At 46.1% G+C, this 18,912-nt stretch overlaps 1 protein-coding gene across 1 annotated transcript; it reads left to right on the top strand.

The window, feature by feature from the left end:
* Positions 1-685: 685 nt before the first annotated feature.
* On the top strand, positions 686-16,154 carry DRG2 (developmentally regulated GTP binding protein 2). The gene is made up of 13 exons (XM_029576789.1): positions 686-873; positions 1,447-1,607; positions 3,508-3,597; positions 9,925-9,985; positions 10,335-10,425; positions 10,792-10,864; positions 11,041-11,131; positions 11,693-11,790; positions 12,409-12,485; positions 12,700-12,788; positions 14,229-14,287; positions 14,879-14,932; positions 15,209-16,154. Exons 1-13 carry the CDS (start codon positions 687-689, stop codon positions 15,293-15,295), a joined length of 1,218 nt encoding a protein of 405 aa, XP_029432649.1. The 5' UTR covers position 686; the 3' UTR covers positions 15,296-16,154.
* The last annotated feature ends 2,758 nt before the right edge of the window (positions 16,155-18,912 follow it).

Raw genomic sequence — 18,912 nt, 5'->3', positions numbered from 1 at the left:
TAATAGCTGAGCACATGTAAAAGAAGTACAGAAAACTGCTTTTCTGTACTTCTGCAGTAAAAAAAACAAAAAAATATCTCCACAGACCGCCGAGTTATGAAGACCGGTGCAGGTAAACTCGGGATTGGTTTTCCTACCTGGCCGTCTGCCAGTACTGAAAACGGACACTGAGTTTATCAGCGTCCGTTTTCATTCTGGCAGATCTTAAATAATTGCAACCTCCAAAGCCCAGCAGGTTGGCCTTGTTTTTTTGGTTGTTGGAATTTACATAAAATGTTTTGTTCAGACTCGTCCTAGCTACTTGGCTTTTCAGGATATCTGTAATGAATAATAAATATGCATGAGAAATTTTTGCCTACACAGTGCATGCACCCCTGCATTACAGCAATATGGTTAGCAGGCGTACATCGTGTTCCTGATAGGAATATCACTTGGTTGGAATTAAAAGAAAAAACATCGCGGCGTTATTAGTGTTAAATGGGATTTGTTTCTTGGACTATTCTGAAGGATAATGGAAGCGACGGCCCCAGCCGTGAAGCTAGAAATATAAGAAAATGCGCAGGGGCCGGCCGGAACCCTTCTCTACGGGGCCTGGTTCCTTACTCTCGCCCGGAAGGCAGCCGGCCGGACGCTTCCTGCTCCACTTCCGGTGACGGCGGCGTTCTCAGCGCCCGGAACTGTCGCGCATGGGCCGTGTTTCCCTTCCGGTGACGGGCGTGAGAGGGACCTGGCGCCTCGCCGGTCTGCTCCTCCTCCTCGTCCCCTGTCTTTCCCTTAGCTCGGAGCCCGGCGCTCTCCCCGCACCAGCCATGGGCATCCTGGAGAAAATCTCCGAGATCGAGAAGGAAATCGCTCGCACCCAGAAAAATAAAGGTGAGGGGGGATGGGATGCCCGGGAGCTCATTCGGTTGAAATGTCCGGCTCCTTGCCGGAACAGTCTGGTGCTTCAGTGAGGGAGAGAGGCCTCCATCCCTGGGCATTGCAAGCCGCACGGGTCCTTGCGCCACTGCTATGGGCTGAGAAGTTGCTGTAAAAATGTAGAATTGTGATTCCGGGTAATAGCTTTATTGATTTCTTTTTCAAGCGCTAGTCCTATATAAAGAATTTTATTTGAGTCCCTGCTTATTGCTCTTTACTACTGCCAAACGTCTGTACAGCTGTACAAGGCTGAGTACACACAAGAGAGAGACTTTGCTCTGTGGATCGCCGGGCAAACGAGACAAAAATAAGTGGCGGGAACCAGGGATAAGACGTAAAATCTGAAAGGTGGAGTAATAGGTGCTGTTAAAGTCACTACAGTAATATTTGGTAAACTAGTTATTATGTACACACATAATAGACTTCAGACTGGCTGTCATGTGCAGAACAGCATTTTCCTTAGTGATTGAAAATTGACATAATCAAACCAGTTCCTATGTGACATTAACTCTCTGTCCCATGTTCAAGCTACCGAATACCATCTTGGTTTGCTAAAGGCAAAACTTGCAAAGTACAGAGCGCAGCTACTTGAGCCCTCCAAGTCTTCTGCCGGCAAAGGAGAAGGTTTTGATGTAATGAAATCCGGAGATGCCCGCGTAGCACTGATTGGCTTTCCTTCCGTGGGTAAGGTCAGTGATCATTCTAACACCCCCCCCCCCTGTAACCTGGCAGTTTATCTCGGCAGCTCAGGGCTTTGCTTTCATTCAGCTTAAAGTTCACATATCTCCAAGAGGGAACATGAGAATTGCAGGGACTTCTGACTTCTGCAAATATAACCATTCACTGCAAGTTGGACAGTAGTTCTTCCTGTAATAAGGGTGGTGAACTTTTTCTAAACTCCTGTTTTAGAAAATTCTGCAATCCCTGCTGAATATCAAGGATCTGAGAAAATTGCCTTTCAGCTAGTGTCACCCTTCTTTTCTTTGCATTACACCCATCCACTGATTGGGAGCCTCTGCAAAAGAATCAATTTGATTACTTGAGGCAAGGTGAGGAGTATGGGGGAGCCCATAGACCATTCAGTTATTTTCTTGGTTCCTTGTTTAAGTTGTATTTTTCTGAGACAGTTTTAGAAGGAACTACCCTAGCTATTCTCGCACTCTTTGCTAATTTCCTTGATGAAACTAGAGAGCGCTCTTTCTTGACAGCTGGTCCCAGAGATATACAATCTATCACAGATCCTAAATTCTTTAGGAAGGCATTAAAGATGCATCTTTTCTGGATGGTTTTTAATTCTGTCATCTGAGTTATAGCATTTTTCTATGACATTTCTTTTTGAATATATATATATTTAAACATGATGCTCTGAACTTTGGAAGGGTGGGTGTAAAATCTTTTAAATAGAGAAGGGCGACTAAATGATAAAGGGGATGGATCAGCTTCCCTATGAGGAAAGGCTGAAGAGGTTAGGGCTGTTCAGTTTGGAGAAGAGATGGCTGAGGGGGGAATATGATAGAGGTCTTTAAAATCATGAGAGGTCTTGAAAGAGTAGAAGTGAATCAGTTATTTACACTTTCAGTTAATAAAAGGACTAGGGGGCATTCCATGAAGTTAGCAAGTAGCACATTTAAGACTAATCAGATGAAATTCTTTTTCACTCAACACACAATTAAGCTCTGGAACTTGTTGCCAGAGGATGTGGTTAGTGCAGTCAGTGTAGCTGGGTTCAAAAAAGGTTTGGATAAGTTCTTGGAGGAGAAGTCCATTAACGGCTATTAATCAAGTTTACTTGGGATCTTCTTAGTGTTTGGGTAATTGCCAGGTTCTTGTGGCCTGGTTTGGCCTCTGTTGGAAACAGGATGCTGGGCTTGATGGATCTTGGTCTGACACAGCATGGCAATTTCTTATGTACTTAAGCGCTGCCTCTCTGACACAAGGAGGAGGCCTTGCTGCTTTAAGGACATCATTCATGCTAGCTTGAAACACATATCCTGTCAGTTGTGGTCGTCTTCCTAGCAGGATGCCAAATGGTGCTAGTTTAAAAAAAACTAAAAAAAAAAGATACTGGTAGAACCACTTAGGTTGCTGGGCAGGTGGTGGCTGTGCCCTGTAATTAGGTTTGTCATTGGTAAAACCACACACACATCCACCATATGAGGTCCCTGTAGTTTGTTATTAGGTCTGCCCTTCAGGCAGGATGAAAGCTGAGCTGTAACCTGATGATCCTTGTAAAGTTGCTGGCAATGATTTGTTTGATAGTAAACTGCAAATAAAAATCCTGGTTTATGTGTAGGTGGCATTTTTTTTCTCTGTGCTTTCAATTTTTTTGTATTTAGTGTCATCCTTTCATGCTCTATAACTGACTTAATAATCACTGACTCACTTTTCTTGTCTTGTCAGGGAGGAGATGATAGAGAACTGAAGCTGTTTTAAATGTTTAATGTATGTCATGAATTGGTTTTTTTATTGTAAATGTATTGTAATCCGCTTAGCACAGTCTGACTGCTATAGGCAAAATAGAAATTTTATAAATAAAAGGGTAACAAGGATTTTTGAAAATGTGATCCGTGTTGGTATCTTGTCTTTTAGTCCACTTTTCTGAGTTTAATGACATCTACTGCCAGTGAAGCTGCCTCCTATGAATTCACAACATTGACCTGTATTCCAGGTGTCATTGAAGTAAGTCTGTGGTGTTGGCACCATTTGAATTCTTGCGTAGATTATTCAGAAACAGCAAAGTGAGCACCAATTCTAGGATGTCTCTACGATTATGATTTAAAGAAAAGCAAAGCAAATATTCTGTAATTTATTTTCTATAGCAGATATTGTCGCTAAAATTTCTCCCCTAATGTCTTGTTAGGAATGTATAGCACTCACAAGGTCATGGAGGACATAATAAATAGATGCTGTGCTAGAAACAGCAGAGAGAAGGGGTTTCAAACTGCACAAGCCAAGGGGGACATCTTCCACCTGTGCACTCGCACATGTCCTGACAGGGAGCATTGGTAAATGTATTTATCCCAGGACTGAAAGACGGGATTAAATGGCAAAGGCATATCTGGAGTGCGTTGGTGAATTTTGGGTACTTCACTTTCAATGCAAAATGCCGCCTCCCACACAGTCTCCCAGGAGAGACCTAACGCTGCCACGTGGATAAACCCAATGAATGAGGGCATGCACATCCCGGGACTGGAAGCAGGAGTTATTCATGAAGCAGTCAGCCTTTGTCGTTTCATTAAAACTGGCTTAGAATATATGCTGAAAGAGAGAGATTACAGATGTAGACAACATTTCACCCGATTTGATTTTGGAGTACGGGAAAAAAAAATCTGTTCTCCCTCCTCATTCTGTCCCCTTTTTCTCTTCTCAACTTCCACCTCTTCTCACTTGTCCCTAATTTGTCTCACATAATAATGATGGCAGAAAAGGACCAAATGGTCCATCCAGTCTGCCCAGCAAGTAAATGCTGCTCCATGCAGGATACCCCCATGTTTCTCTCAAGGGTAGTAACTGCTGCTCCATGCAGGATACCCCCATGTTTCTCTCAAGGGTAGTAACTGCTGCTCCATGCAGGATACCCTCATGGTTCTCTCGAGGGTAGTAACTGCCGCTTTGTGTAGTTACCCCCCAAGCTTTATGATAAGAGTAGTAGTAATTAAAATCAATAAAAACCAAGCAACTGTAAAACCCATAAATTGCTGCTAGTAGTATTTTTACTGTGTGGGGAGCCTTCTTGAATATTCAGACAACACTGCTTGACATTCTTTGCTTTGGGATATCTTTCGGTTTTCACCTACCCCTCTGCTTTATCTTTCTTTCTTCTGCACACCATCCCTCATCCACATAATGCTTCTGTGTAGTCAGATGGACGCAGGACCAATGGGTTATGCTCCCCTGCCAGCAGATGGAGACAGGTTGCAAAGCTGATGTCACAGTCATATACTTTGGAAGTCCAAGCCAGAAGAACTTCGAATGTTAACAGATAAAAAGAAATTCAAAAGCGACCTAAAACGTTGGCTATTTAAAAATGCCTTCCACTTGACAGAAACACTCAGTTCCCCATGACTCAGATAATCTATATATATCTTGTAAAATTACCCCTCCTTGCAAACCCTATAATCCAGCTCTGTCTTCATATCTACCTTTTGTATTTCTGTTTTTATGAATGCTTATCCACTTTGCAACACACATTATATTTTGTATGTTTTAACTGTAAAAACCATTATGAACTAGTGATTCTCACATGGAGTGACAGTATATAAAACATTTAAAGAAATAAATTTGCCCTTGCAGTGACCTCATCTCGCCAGTATTCTCTGTCTCCAGCAGATGGACGTACTTCTCCCTATAGGGATTGTTGTACTTTTTGGAAGGAGAAATTCTACTTTCTAAATTGAAGGAAAATTGAGCCCCCGCTCTCCTGCGGTGATACCTAAAGGTCCCTTCCCCCAGTTGAGAATTCCTGAGGTGATTTCTGAGATCCCTCACAGGTTTGCCTTGGTCCGGTTCCCGGTGTGGACTTTGCTGCTTAAGCAGCTGAAAGGCAGGGAGTGCAGGAAGCTGTGCGCAGTGGTGACTGCCAAAGGCCTCTCCACCCCCCCACCCCCGGAGTCAGATACTGTCTCTGTACTTCTGTAAGCGCTGAGCCCAGGTAAGTAGAAAAAAAATCAAAAGGAAGATTACCTCCTGATTCAAAGACGATCAGAGGGAGCTTCGGTAGGGCTCCCCTTGGTCTCCGTGCTTGGCGCGCTATACCAACGACATTACTACTTCCATTTGGGGTAAGGGGTATTGGGCTTCCGAGCGGGTTGAGCAGGCTTGGTTGGCACACTGCGTGGTAGGCCGCAGTGGCGACATCTTACACGTGTGTGTGCTGTATTTCCCTCCATAGGTCATCAGTGTGCACAGTGCGTTGGCTCTGTGCACGCGATGTGCGCATAACGTCGGACGCGTCCCTACACGTACAACTTTGAAAGCGCGTGTTCTCTGTACGTACCCAGATCAGTCCAGACTCCTGGGTTTTGCCTCCCTTCCAGCAGATGGAGTCAGAGAAAGTTTCGCAGGGACCACCTGTTAACCCACTGTGCCACCAGCAGCTCCTTAGTATTTCTCTGTCTCCAGCAGATGGAGGTGATGCAAAACCTGCAGTCCTGACCAAAAAAAGGAACTTTAAGAAGTCCAAGAGATTTCCCTTGGGAGTTATGATTTTTAGAAGAGCACTGTGCTTCTCAGGAAGTTTGTAGGCCCTGGTGGGACCATCCTTCCTGGTAGCAGGCTGCAGCAAGCAGGGGTTGGGGACCCTAAAATTGCTCAGGCTGGCGCACTGGGGGTGACAGTCAGTGGTCTGGCTCCCTCCCCTCCCAGCACAATTTCTTCTAAATCTCTGCCATTCTATAGGGAAGTATAGCTTGTCTGTTTTGTTCTTCTGTTAAAGTTTAAAAAAAAAAAAAGAGAACAAAAAGGGGGGAGATGGCCCGGCCGTGCTCTCTGCTCTCCTGGGTGCCGACGTTTCCCGATCGACTTAAGAGGTGAAGGCAGGTCCCGGAGGTTAGTTTGCTTCAGTTCCCTGGAATGGGATGCCCCAGAAGCAAGTTTTAAAGGGGGCTGAGCGTTGGAAGCTCTATACCCTCTGGACCAGCGGTAAGGGAACATTTGCTTTTCCTATAGTGGATGCCGTCCCTAAATGAGTAACTATCCAATGGAAGGCGGAGCAGCCTTAAAAGATGCGCATGATCTAAAGATGAAAATCACAGAGCATATAGAAAGACATGGTTTAATGGAACACAGTCAGCATGGATTTACCCAAGGGAAGTCTTGCCTAACAAATCTGCTTCATTATTTTGAGGGGGTTAATAAACATGTGGATAAAGGTGAACCGGTAGATGTAGTGTATTTGGATTTTCAGAAGGTGTTTGACAAAGTTCCTCATGAGAGGCTTCTACAAAAACTAAAGTCATGGGATAGGAGGCGATGTCCTTTCGTGGATTACAAACTGGTTAAAAGGCAGGAAACAGAGAGTAGGATTAAATGGACAATTTTCTCAGTGGAAAAGGGTAAACAGTGGAGTGCCTCGGGGATCTGTACTTGGACCGGTGCTTTTCAATATATTTATAAATGATCTGGAAAGGAATACGTTGAGTGAGATAATCAAATTTGCGGATGATACAAAATTATTCAGAGTAGTTAATTCACAAGCAGACTGTGATACATTTCAGGAGGACCTTGCCAGACTGGAAGATTGGGCATCCAAATGGCAGATGAAATTTAATGTGGACAAGTGCAAGGTGTTGCATATAGGGAAAAATAACCCTTGCTGTAGTTACACAATGTTACACAATGTCAATCGACCTGCAGACTGCATCCTACAATGCGAAGGTTCCTCGATTCTTCAGTCGCAGAAGAGATCCATGGTCCCTGGGAATCAACACTTTTGTCCATATCTGGCCAGAAGATGAGTTGCTATATGCCTTCCCTCCATGGCCCCTGCTGGGCAGGGTCATTCGCAGAATCGAACTACTGGTAGCTTTGGATTGGCCCAGGTGTTTATGGTATGTGGACATACGGAGACTTCTGGCAGAGAATCCCCTGTGCCTCCCACTGCACAGGAACCTGTTACAGCAGGGACTGGTCCTTCACAAGGACCCGACTCAATTCTGTCTTATGGTCTGGCTCTTGTGAAGGCTCGTCTGATGAAGCAAGGATATTCTGCAGCGATAATTGTCCCATTACTACTCCGCTCAGAAGTTCTCCACATCCCTAGCGTATGTCGGATCTGGAGAGTATTTGAGGCCTGGTTCGAAGAACCAGTGTCAACCCTTGAGTGGTCAAAGTCCCACTTATTCTGGAATTTTTGCAGGACGGTTTGTATAAAGGTTTGGCCCTTAACTTCTTGAATGTACAGTTAGCTCTCCTGTTTCAGGGGTAAAATGAATGGGGGCCTACCTGTTGGCCCATCCTGACATGGCCCATTTTCTGAAGAGAGTGAAGCATCTTTGACCTCCCTTATGGTTACTGACCCCCTTGTGGAATCTCAATTTAGTACTGGAATTCTTGGCAGGTCCTTCATTTCGGCCACTGCGCACTCTTTCCTTGCGCTTATTGACCTTAAAGACTGTGTTCCTGGTGGTTATAGGCTCGGCACATTGCGTCTCTGAACTGCAGGCATTGTGCTGGGAACCGTTCCTCCGGATTAGTCCAGGGGCGTTACAGCTACTTAATGTCCCATCCTTCTTGCCCAAAGTAGTCTAGAGTTTCATTTGAATCGGTCCATTTTGTTGCCGTCCCTAGATAAACTCAAGGACGTGGAGGATTATCTTCTCCTCCATCATTTGGATGTCGAGACTTTTAGTTTGGTATCTGGAAGTCTCGGAACCAGTCTGAAAGACGGACCGCCTGTTTGTTCTACGTGGCAGAAGGAAGCAGGGTGAACCAGCTTCTTGGGCTACCATAGTTCGCTGGATTAAGGAGGTGGTCACGGGAGCCTGCGTAGAGGCTGGAAAGCCGTTACCTTCTCAGATGAGAGTGCGTTCCACTAGGGCTCAGGCAGTCTCATGGGCGGAAGTTAGACTGCTGTCTCTCATCGACATCTGCCGAGCAGTGACGTAGTCCTCCTTCACAACTTCTCCAGGTTCTATCGCCTGGAAGTACAGGCCCGAGAGGATGCATCCTTTGCACGGGTGGCATTGACGGACTGCAGGCAGCCTCCTGCCCCGATCAGGAGTAGCTTTTGTACATCCCTTTGGTCCTGAGTCGTCCTGGCTACAAGCTAGGAAATGGAGAAATTACTTACCTGATAATTTCATTTTCCTTAGTGTAGACAGATGGACTCAGCATCCCGCCCACGGCTGCCCAAGAACGGTGCCATGGGTTCTTCTGTGGCGTGGGCCTCGAATCCAAGCGATCACGGGTAAGTGTTCATCCAGTCCCTAGGTTAGGGTACCTATATTCTTACTGAAGTTCACTGTTTACGGTTGATTGAGGACAGTTACGGTTATCCGTAACAGTGGTTTTTGAAGAGAATACTGGAGGCTGAGGTCACTGCAGGGGTGAATCTAGGGTGACGGCAGCTTTGAAACCTGACTCTGTCTCCATCTGCTGGCAGGGGAGCATAAACCCATTGGTCCCGAGTCCATCTGCCTACACTAAAGAAAACAAAATTATCAGGTAAGTAATTTCTCTATTTCCCAGTCTTACCCTTTGCCTCCACCAACCCTTCATTTCTCTCTTCAGCAGCATCCATCTTCCTGCTTCTTCTCTCCCTTTCCTCAGCATTCATCCCCCTGCCGTTCTCCCCTGCTTTTTGCTCCCTCTCCCCTTTCCTGGTATCCGTTCCCCTCTGCATCAGGTGACTGAGTGGCAGGAGCCCGTCCCATGCCTGCTGACTGCTGTCTCTCATCTGTGCCAGCACCGCTAGCAGATTCAAAACTTGCAGGCTGGCACTTCTACCTTCTGATCCTGTGCATTGCAAGAAGTGCCGGCCTGTGAGTTTGGAAGTTGCTCACAGAACTGTCACAAATGAGAGAGCAGACAGCAGCCGTGGGCCAGGCTCCTGACACTTTTCCTGCTGGGTTTTGCACAGTGTGATGTGTGTCCAGCACCGCCATTAGAAGTCTTCTGCGCTCCCTGGTCTGTGCAACCTTCAGAAGAAACCTGTTTTTATCTTTATTGCCAGCGGTGTGGAGGCTATCACCAGCCTTCAGTATGGAGTCATAAAGTTCAAATAAAGGAGAGGGAATTGATTGTAGTTTTGTAGATGCTCTGGAAGGGAGGCTCTTATGCTTTTGCGTAGAATAAGTCAACAAAAAATATATTAGTGATACCTTTTTATTGGACTAACTCAAGGCTTTTGGGAGCTATACTCCTTTCATCCGGGCCAAACAGACTTGTACTGTTCTTGCATGTGAGTTACCCATGGTTTTATGGACATTTTTGTGAGTTGTTGATTAGAATGGAATGAGCTGGGACTCTGCCATTTCTCTCTCTTTTCTCTCTTTCTGTTCTTCTCAGTACAAAGGCGCCAATATTCAGCTGTTGGATCTCCCTGGGATCATTGAAGGAGCTGCTCAAGGTTATTTTCCCTTTAATTCTTAGCTAATGGCCTAGATATCCTTTTGTTAATGGGAAGGGGACCTATCTGAGAAGAAGACTTGGCTGAAGGAGTAAGATACATTTTGGGAAATGCGATGCAGTTTCCAGGATCCGTGAGCTCTGCGATTCCTACCGTTCTGTCAGTTGTCTTGCTCCTGTGGTAAGACACGTAATGCCCGCCCACCTTTTGCTTTCTGGTATATAGAGGGGCATCAAACGAATGATTAAAAAATGGAAGTGTGGTTCAATTGTTCAGCTTTTTTTTTTTTCTGGCAACTTGAGTTTGTGGCTGGTCCGCATCGTGAGTGCTGCCTCTCCTTCTCCTGCAGGTAAAGGCAGAGGTCGTCAGGTGATAGCCGTGGCCAGGACTGCTGATGTTGTCATTATGATGTTAGATGCTACGAAGGGTGAAGTACAGAGGTAAGTGAGGGCAGGCCAGAAGGGGCTCATTTCATTAGGCACAGCTAAGTACAGTGAACCTGTTCAGACTGAAATCACTTTTTTTATTTTGTTCTCCACCGTTTTCCCTTTTATATACAAGCTCTGCCTCCGAGAGATGGTCTGCCCGGGCCTCACACACATTCTCCAAGACTTGCCAACCGTGGCATCCCTCTTCCTTCCCTTTCCAGGACTGAATATGTCCATGCCGGACCCCTGCCAACCTTTAGACAGGAAGCCTACATTTTAATTCCAGTGTCTTAGGTGTTAGTGGCTGGATTTCACTGTCACTCGGCTCTTGTTTATGAGTTGCTTCATAACTAGAATCCATTTTGTACATCTGTGCAGGGCCTTACTGGAAAAGGAATTGGAGTCAGTAGGAATTCGGTTGAATAAATCAAAACCAAATATCTATTTTAAGGTAAAAACGTCTCTCTTTCTCTTATGTAGTAAGTTTGCCTTGCCAAGTTCCACAAGTCTTATCAGCAAGAAGTGGTTAAAGATCCTGTTTTTCTGCAAGGAGTTTCCTCCGTGCCTTTTGAGTATCAGACCCAGTCTGTATTGTGCTTCCTAAAGAATAGTTTCCTTCTCTTACAGCCAAAGAAAGGAGGGGGAATGTCCTTCAACTCCACCCTCCCCCTTACTCAGTGCTCGGAGAAACTCGTACAGCTTATCCTCCACGAATACAGTATCCTGCCACCCAGACCTTTCTAGGCGAGTACTCGTCCGAGCTGCAGTCGTTCTGTTTAGGCTGTTGGATTTTGGGTTGAAAACGAATTCTCTTACATTGTTTCAGACTTAACATCATATCTGGGCTTAAGCAAGTACATTAGCCTGAACCAATACTGCATCTCATTCTCCGATAGCAGCAAACAATGCCCTACGTATGTATCTGTATGTGTGTAATATGAAAAGAGGGCCTGGGGAGAATGGCCTTACCTTTCCAAGTGTCATCTTTAACCTACTTCCCAAATATTGGCTGCACATTTTGGAAGCCCCATCATTCCAAATAGGTGACACTTGGAAAGGTTCACTGAAACGGGTTCACTGTGTGCATTACAACTTTTCAGTATGCGTTAAAAGCTTTACCATGCACCAGAATGTTTAGTGCACGCCAAAAAATGTAACGCGCACAGAACAAAAGGAAAGAAACAGCAGATCCCCTAACATTCAGAGCAACGTTTCGGCAGGGTCCTCAGGAAGTGCTTGGTAGCATTTTGGTTGTGCTCTTTAACCCTGCTCACCTCAGAAATCTTTAATGCGGAAGTCCTGTTTCGAGAAGACTGCAGTCCTGATGACTTTATCGATGTGATTGTTGGGAACAGAGTCTACATGCCGTGTCTCTATGTAAGTACCAGGAGGCCTGGAAGACGCACAGGGGATCTCCGAGGGATGGGGAGGGACTACATAGTCCATAGGATCTTTCTGCCGTCGTGTTTCTGGGCTGGGTCCAGTGCATTTTATATTCCAGTTTCCGTGTCGGGGAGTTCCTGGAGTCGTCTTTGTTTGCATGTACGGTCTCGGCTCAGGAGAACATATGACTTCTTGTGCCACCAACCTGTAAAGCTGGCATTTTGCAGTTGGAAAGAATATTAAAATTCCTGATACTTGCCCGTGTCTGCCTTGTTCCTGGACTTCTGTCCTCCTTCATTCATCATCCGCTTACTCACTGTCCCAGGGAGTCATGCCCAAGTATAATGCCTTTTGAGAGGTAGTGATCAGGATGGATGGGGGCCATTAATGTCCCACAAACAAGAAACCGGCTATTGGCAACTGTATTCATACCTGTCAAAGCCATGGAAAATTACCTTCATTGATCAGGGAAAGGAATCAAACATCAGAACAAAACTTTATGCCAAGAGAAAACAGCTGAAATGTACGAACCTTGAGCTGAGAAGCTGATCAGAATTTCTAGATGTGATTTCTTGCTATCTAACCCGCTGGTCTTCTCCACCTTTGCTGTAGGTTTATAATAAGGTTGATCAGATCTCTATGGAGGAGGTGGATCGCCTGGCTAGGAGACCCCACAGTGTGGTGATCAGGTGAGAGTCCTGCGGTGGAGCTTTTTTTTCGTTGGAGAAGTAAGCGACCTGACTAGATGTGGTTTGGGGTTTGCCTTGCTTGCTTCCAGTTTCCATGACAGAGCTGGAGTTCTGCCATACAAGACGTGGCAGGCAGAAGTAGGGCCTGTAGTAGCCAGAAGTGGCCCTTTTTGCAGACTTTAACTGCTATTTTTTTTCCCCCCCCTTTCTGCAGCTGCGGGATGAAGCTGAACTTGGAATTCTTGCTGGAGATGCTGTGGGAATACTTGGCCCTGACCTGTATCTACACTAAGAAGAGAGGACGTAAGGAAGGTTCCTATGTGGAGAGGGTGGGACTGGCCTGGAGGGCAGAGCCGTGGGCCTTGGACACATCCGGCAGAGGCTGAAAGTCAAGTTATTGTCAACATTTTCTCTTTCCTTCCTCAAATTTGGGGTCGCCTTCTTTTCATCTCTAAAACATGAGAATACGTCCAAATGAGTGGAATATTTTTTGACTTCCAAAACTTATAATTCTACTGACTTTTCCCACAAGTTTTTAAATTGGCTCTGCCGGTTTCTTCCTTGTCCTTTGGGCGTTCAGCCCAGGTAGAGCTGGCTTCTCTCGGGCTCTGTGTTTTGCAGCAGCTTTGATCCCCACAGTGCTGGATAGCGGCAGGCGGCACTGCCACCGGCAGATCCGTCTCAGCACGCGCTGCTGCTTAACCTGGGGCTGGTTTCTGCCTCACAGCCCTGGAGCAGCATCGTACGTTAGGGTTGAAGGTTTTATACAGGAAATAGCCACATAAATATAGACTTCACCAATGCAGAGTGTCAAGCTCCCGGTACCCACGGTTGATCACTTGCTTTTTATACAATCCAGATTTCTACAACTGAAGATAAAGTTTAGACAGAAGGGATCCCCTGTCACACAGCAAGGTGCAAATGTATCGCCCGCAGTTTTTTTTTTTCCAAACCCCAAAAATATTGTTTATCTTTCTTCATGACGTGTTTTCCTTAAAAGCAAGGCCATAACAGCTGAAGCCGCTTTACAGAGAAATAGTGTTAGCCACTATTATAACGTAGCTGTGCCTGCAGGCCCACCCTTCACATGGCAGCAGTGGTGAGCAGGCAGCACAAGCTGCGATTGGAGGTGGTTCCACGTGGGTGTTGGGAGCAGTGCTGAATCCTCTGCACTCACTGTCTGAAGAAGCCCTGCAAGCGCCCTCACTTGGTTTATTGCAATACAAGACTTTATTATCTCAATAAGGTGACTGCCGTTAAATATAACAGGATAGAGAAATTCCCTGCTGTTGTGACCATACCTGAAAAGGCTTCCAAACAATGCCTATGGTGCCCCCTGTTCCTGATTGTATGCCTTGTCATTGTTGGGAGGAGAGGGGATTGATGTGAAGGGACCTGCTGTATCTGAATGGGGGTTTATCACTGATCGTGCGTGGATGTTTCTTTATAACCTTGGTTTGTTGTCTTCATGTGGTTCAGTATGTTGCAAAGAAAAAAAAGGTCTTCTACAGATGAGGAGTGGGTGCTGATCCATGGTACAAATGCAAGGATCTGTGGAAAGCGAGCATCTGATATCTTAAGGCATAGCTAGGAAGGCACAGTGACAGGGCCAGATTTGGGAGGGAGCCAGGTGGATGTTGCTGGAAGTGAACAAGGCTTAGCACAAGAATAATGGATAAAAACCGGATGTGCTGGCTTTTGGAAAGTACAGTTATCTGTTTTGTTCTTTTCCTTGCTCTGCAGAGAGACCGGACTTTACAGACGCCATCATCCTACGAAGAGGGGCATCTGTAGAGCATGTGGTGAGACCAAGATGTGCCATGATTAGTTCTTGAAGCGATATGTTTCCTGCCTGCGGGAGATGTACTGCTTCACTGAATCAGACAATGTGCTGACACCGAGCTACTCGCATGCATAAATATATTCTCTAAGATGGTTGAGGACATATTTAGCCTACACATAGGTTAAAGGATGCCCACACCCTTTACAGATTGTATTCATTTTCTTCAAGCAGAAAGGCACTTGGTGTGACCTCCTTCATTTATCTGAATGACCGTTTCGAACGCCAGGGCCTCTTCTCACTGTTTACTGCTTTTATGAATTTCTGGTATAGTTTCACGTTCCATCTGTTCAGCTTATTCCAATTTGAGTTTAGAAGAGGCGTTATAAGGAGCAGAAAACGGTGCTTCCTAGATCCCAGCTGGGGGTTTTGGTGGGACATCATCGCAAGCAGCTGCTCTTCTGCAGATAGCTCCGCTGTGCTTTGGAAAAACACCTTTGGGCGGTAAATCCCTGCCCCTGCCAGGACTGGCCGAGAGGGACAGCAGTGGTGTTATGCGGAAAGTCTGTTGTCTGTGTCTTACCATTTGAGGTTTGTGTGTGTTTTACCGCAGTGCCACCGAATTCACCGGTCACTAGCCAGCCAGTTCAAATATGCCCTGGTGTGGGTAAGTAAAGCAAAGCACTGTTGGTTTCATGTTTGTTTTAACACAGAGGGGTTGAATTAGCATATGTTTGAAGTATGTGAGCAGTAACGTCAATCAAGGCTGCAGCCCTCATATTTCTCCTTTCCTGACGCTTTTATTTAAGCCGCCTTTTCCTTTTTTGCATTATTCATGCATAGAAAAAAAATCCAATGATGCCATTTTGACAAAGAATTGACTAAGTGCTCTGCTGCAGAATGTGATGATGATGATGATCTCTCCCTCTCTCTCTTTCTCAAGGGCACAAGCACAAAATACAGCCCCCAAAGAGTCGGACTGACCCATGTGATAGAGCACGAAGACGTCATCCAGATTGTGAAGAAATAATGCGTGGGAGCCCGTGCTGCCTGCTTTTTAGGATGATCCTGTAACAGCCCAAATCCCCCTACAAGACAGGAGCTTCCATGAAGCTCGAAGATGATGAAAGAGCGGAAGCTAAAGGCTGCCCTGAGGTTTAGAATCTCTCTTGGGTGTTTCCTGAAATCTGGCACCGTTTCTTCGTTCGTGTGGCCCCGTAAAAAGGCGATTCTCGCTGGCAGCCTGGCGACCGCTCCCTGCGCGTTGCATCTCTGCATGTCTTTTTGCATTAAACATTGTTCCTGGCAGCGGGGCCCACTTAGACAAACAGAAGTCTGCAAATTCTTTTTATCTCGGCGGGTGGGGGAGGGATTTCTTTTCCAATTTTCAGCAGCGACTTTTGCAAACCAAGTTAGTATTTTCAGAAAGATGCTCCCTATGGTCAAGGATCTGTCCAGCTTAAGGCGACGGCAAGGTTCACTTTCATTGAAGAATTTGGCAGGTGCTGAAACCTACAGTTGTCATTTTGTTAAAACATGCTTTGGGAGAAATAGTGGATTCATTCTAATTAAAAAAAAAAAATCAAGTGAAAAGCCAGGATCAAAATCCTTTAGAGAACAATTCTGTTATTTTCCAAAGTGGAAACAAAATCTGCATCCTTCGGTTAGGGGTGCGCATACCGTTTGCGTTATTTCTAAGTTTCCTAGGCTGCTGTGCCCTAAGAGCAGTCATGTTTTGGAAGAGTCATAGATTAGGGCAACACCCCCAGCAGGCCTCTCGTTTCCTACAGTAAATGTCATTTGTGAAACAGAAAAATACTGCACCGGCGAATGTTATTTTAATAGGGGCATGCATTCAGCTGCAGGTGAAATAAAAAAAAGTAACACAACTCTCTGTATTGCTCCGTGTCCTTTTGAAAACAAAAAGACCCAACCCAATTCCTTGAGTGTTTTGTTTCATAATGCAGCCCTGGCCCTCGGCTGCAGCTCCTGCCCAGAATGTCACCAAAATAAAATAATCATCCCCTCCCACCCTGCTGGAGTTCAACCCAGGCGTGGGCGTCCAGTAGCCCAGATGGGGCAGGAGTGATCTGTAGTGACCTCTGCGGATGTGAAAGTGCTGTGCGTCAGGGGTGGTCAGCTCCGCAGGATCTCCACCGTGAACGTGCAGGAGAGAGATTTGCATGCTCTGCCTCCGATGCCGCAAACCTGGCCTCGTTGTGGTGCTCGAGCACCGGCGTTGGCCATCCCTGCGCTATGCCCTCTGGCCCTGTAACAAAGGGGAGGGCGGTGGTTTTATTTCAGCAACACTAGGGCTTTGCTTTGGTGGGGAGGGGAACCTTATCCCTTCCCTTCCTTTTTCTTTCACTTTATATAGGGATGTAGGTTAAAGAATAGGGATGCGCATGTACATTTAGTAAAAAATGTACATGCGCATCCCTATTCTTTAACCTACGTAGCTAAAAGTGGCAAGTGCCAGGGGCTTGATCCTTTGTGTGGCAGGAAACGGTTCCAGCAGGCTTTTATCAAGTCTCTTTCAGTGGGGATTCTGGCAGCAAAGCATAAAGAGGGGGCGTGAAGGTGCACCCAGACAATGCCCAGAGATCCTCTGGTCCAAAAAGTGTGCAGCTGGGCTAGGGAGGGGGAGCTAAGCTTCCAGCTTCTCCTGCGGCAGCGGCCAAAAGGGAGCAAGCTGCACTGTTCCCGTCGACTCGTAAAACTGTGTGCATGATGCCAGCCTCTCATCTCCTTGATCAGCAGCCTGCACTGTCGGTGGCAGTAGGATCAGCGATGACAGCGGTGCTAGTAAGCAGTTCCTTCACACCGCTTTATCTTTCCCTTGCAGGGTTTCAGGACCCTAACAGTGTCAGTTTCTCCAGTTCAGTAAAAGGGTATTCCCTGTACGTACCTGGATCAGTCCAGCCTCCTGGGTTTTGCCTCCCCTCCAGCAGAGGGAGACAGAGAAGTTTTGACGGACACTGTCCTATACCCTGAGGTGCCAGATAAGTAAAAGGGTATTTCAGACCACTGATTAGCTGTCCTGAGGCAAGAAGAAAGGACCTTTACTTGTATATTTCCCACTACTGCGACCTTCAATTAGATGGCACCAGACCTACATTTCCATAGCAGACCCTAGAAAATTTCTGAAATGTGTTAGAGGTAAAAAGGTAAAAGGATTCGCCTGAGAAGGGAGGTAAGTTCCCTTTCGAGGATCAGAGCAGCTTGTGTTGCTATTCAGAGTTGGTCTTCTGATGATCTGCTTCCGATATTTGTGCACTCTTCACCCTTCCAACGTTTGAGATTATTTGGTCGGCTCTGTTTCTCTGTCCTGGCAGCAGAGCATTCACTTGGAACATTGTGGATGCATATAAAATAATCCCAGGGGTGCCAGCTGCGCTGGGTCTCGTTTTCAGGAAAGCCACAGTTAATATGCATGCATGCATAGCTATCTCATGCATATTCATTATGGATATCCTGAAAATCCGATCTGTTTTGGCTAAGACTGGCAGTTGGTCACCCCGGACTTCCATCCTCGACCACTGATACACACAACTGCAGAGTCATGTGGATCTTTTAAAAGTCATCCTTTTGGCTTTTTTATATCAGTTAAGTGTTTGAAACATCACAGAACCCACTGAAGCCAAACTTACGTTGTAAGGTTTATAAGGATATAGCATGGGATCGTGGCTCTGTGAGCACAGCATCCTGCTATAGGGACTCTTGGTTACCAAAAAACACAAACCCCTCTGTCAAATTATCCTGCTTTTCTACCTTTCTATGGTCTGGCCCCCTCTTCCTCCACTTCCCTCTTGCTCTGATAGAGCAGGACCAGTTGTTGAGACTTCACCTCAGACTTGAAACCTTCCAATTAAGCAGCTCCTTCATATTTATTTTTCATTTTATGGACTGCGCCTCCCCTTAGGCCAGAGTGAAATGTATGACAATTTAGATTTACAGAACAAAAAAATATGGAAATATGAAGCTTTCCTTCTCCGCTCATGAGTGAAAACGAGAATAATGGTGGTCATCAAATATGCATTGGGCAGCAGGCAGAGGTTGCTGTAGCACAGAGCCGGCTTTCTTGGCTCGAGGGAATGGTGCTCTGCATGAAGTTCCTGGGTGCGCTAGCAATGCTTAAGGACTGTGAAAGGGGCAGGCTTGCAGGTTTTGACTGCTTGCAGCGGGACCCCCACCGCATGTGGAAAATCCCAGCCGTATAGAGGAGGTAAGTACAGAGCAGGGCAGCTTTTCTGGCTGATGCAGCTACACGATCCTCTGGCCACAGGGCTGCAGGAAGGAATTGGCTGCCTGCCTGGCGTGTGTTGCCAATTCAGGGTGGTGGTTTGAGGTTTCTTTGACACTGGGTGGAGATGGGCCCGGGTGTCCTCGTGAGGAAGCACAAGTTTCATTCCCCAGGGCAGTTTTCATGGGCTCACAAAGTTTAGGTTTTCTTTGCATCGGCCTGGCACCAGGTTATAAGGAGCAGGTGAGTTGTTCCTGGTTTTTCAACTCATGTTTCAGTGTCTGAGATATGAAACACTTTTGAATCGAGTATTAAGAAAAAAAAAAAAAGGTACTTTGTGACCTGGAGCGAAAGGAAGCCGGAGGTTTATCTCCTTTTGTGGACAGCAGGCCCAGCATGTTCCA

This window comes from Rhinatrema bivittatum, chromosome 14 (genome assembly GCF_901001135.1).
Source record: "Rhinatrema bivittatum chromosome 14, aRhiBiv1.1, whole genome shotgun sequence".
Taxonomy (NCBI): Eukaryota; Metazoa; Chordata; class Amphibia; order Gymnophiona; family Rhinatrematidae; genus Rhinatrema; species Rhinatrema bivittatum.
The sequence above is the reverse complement of the archived record's forward strand: the minus strand, read 5'-3'. Positions and strand labels throughout refer to the sequence as shown.

Coding starts and splice junctions, on each gene's coding strand:
- DRG2 (XM_029576789.1), top strand. CDS start 687: ATGGGCCGTGTTTCCCTTCCGGTGACGGGCGTGAGAGGGACCTGGCGC. Junction 11,791..12,408: donor TCTACATGCCGTGTCTCTAT/GTAAGTACCAGG, acceptor CCTTTGCTGTAG/GTTTATAATAAGGTTGATCA. Junction 12,789..14,228: donor CTACACTAAGAAGAGAGGAC/GTAAGGAAGGTT, acceptor CTTGCTCTGCAG/AGAGACCGGACTTTACAGAC.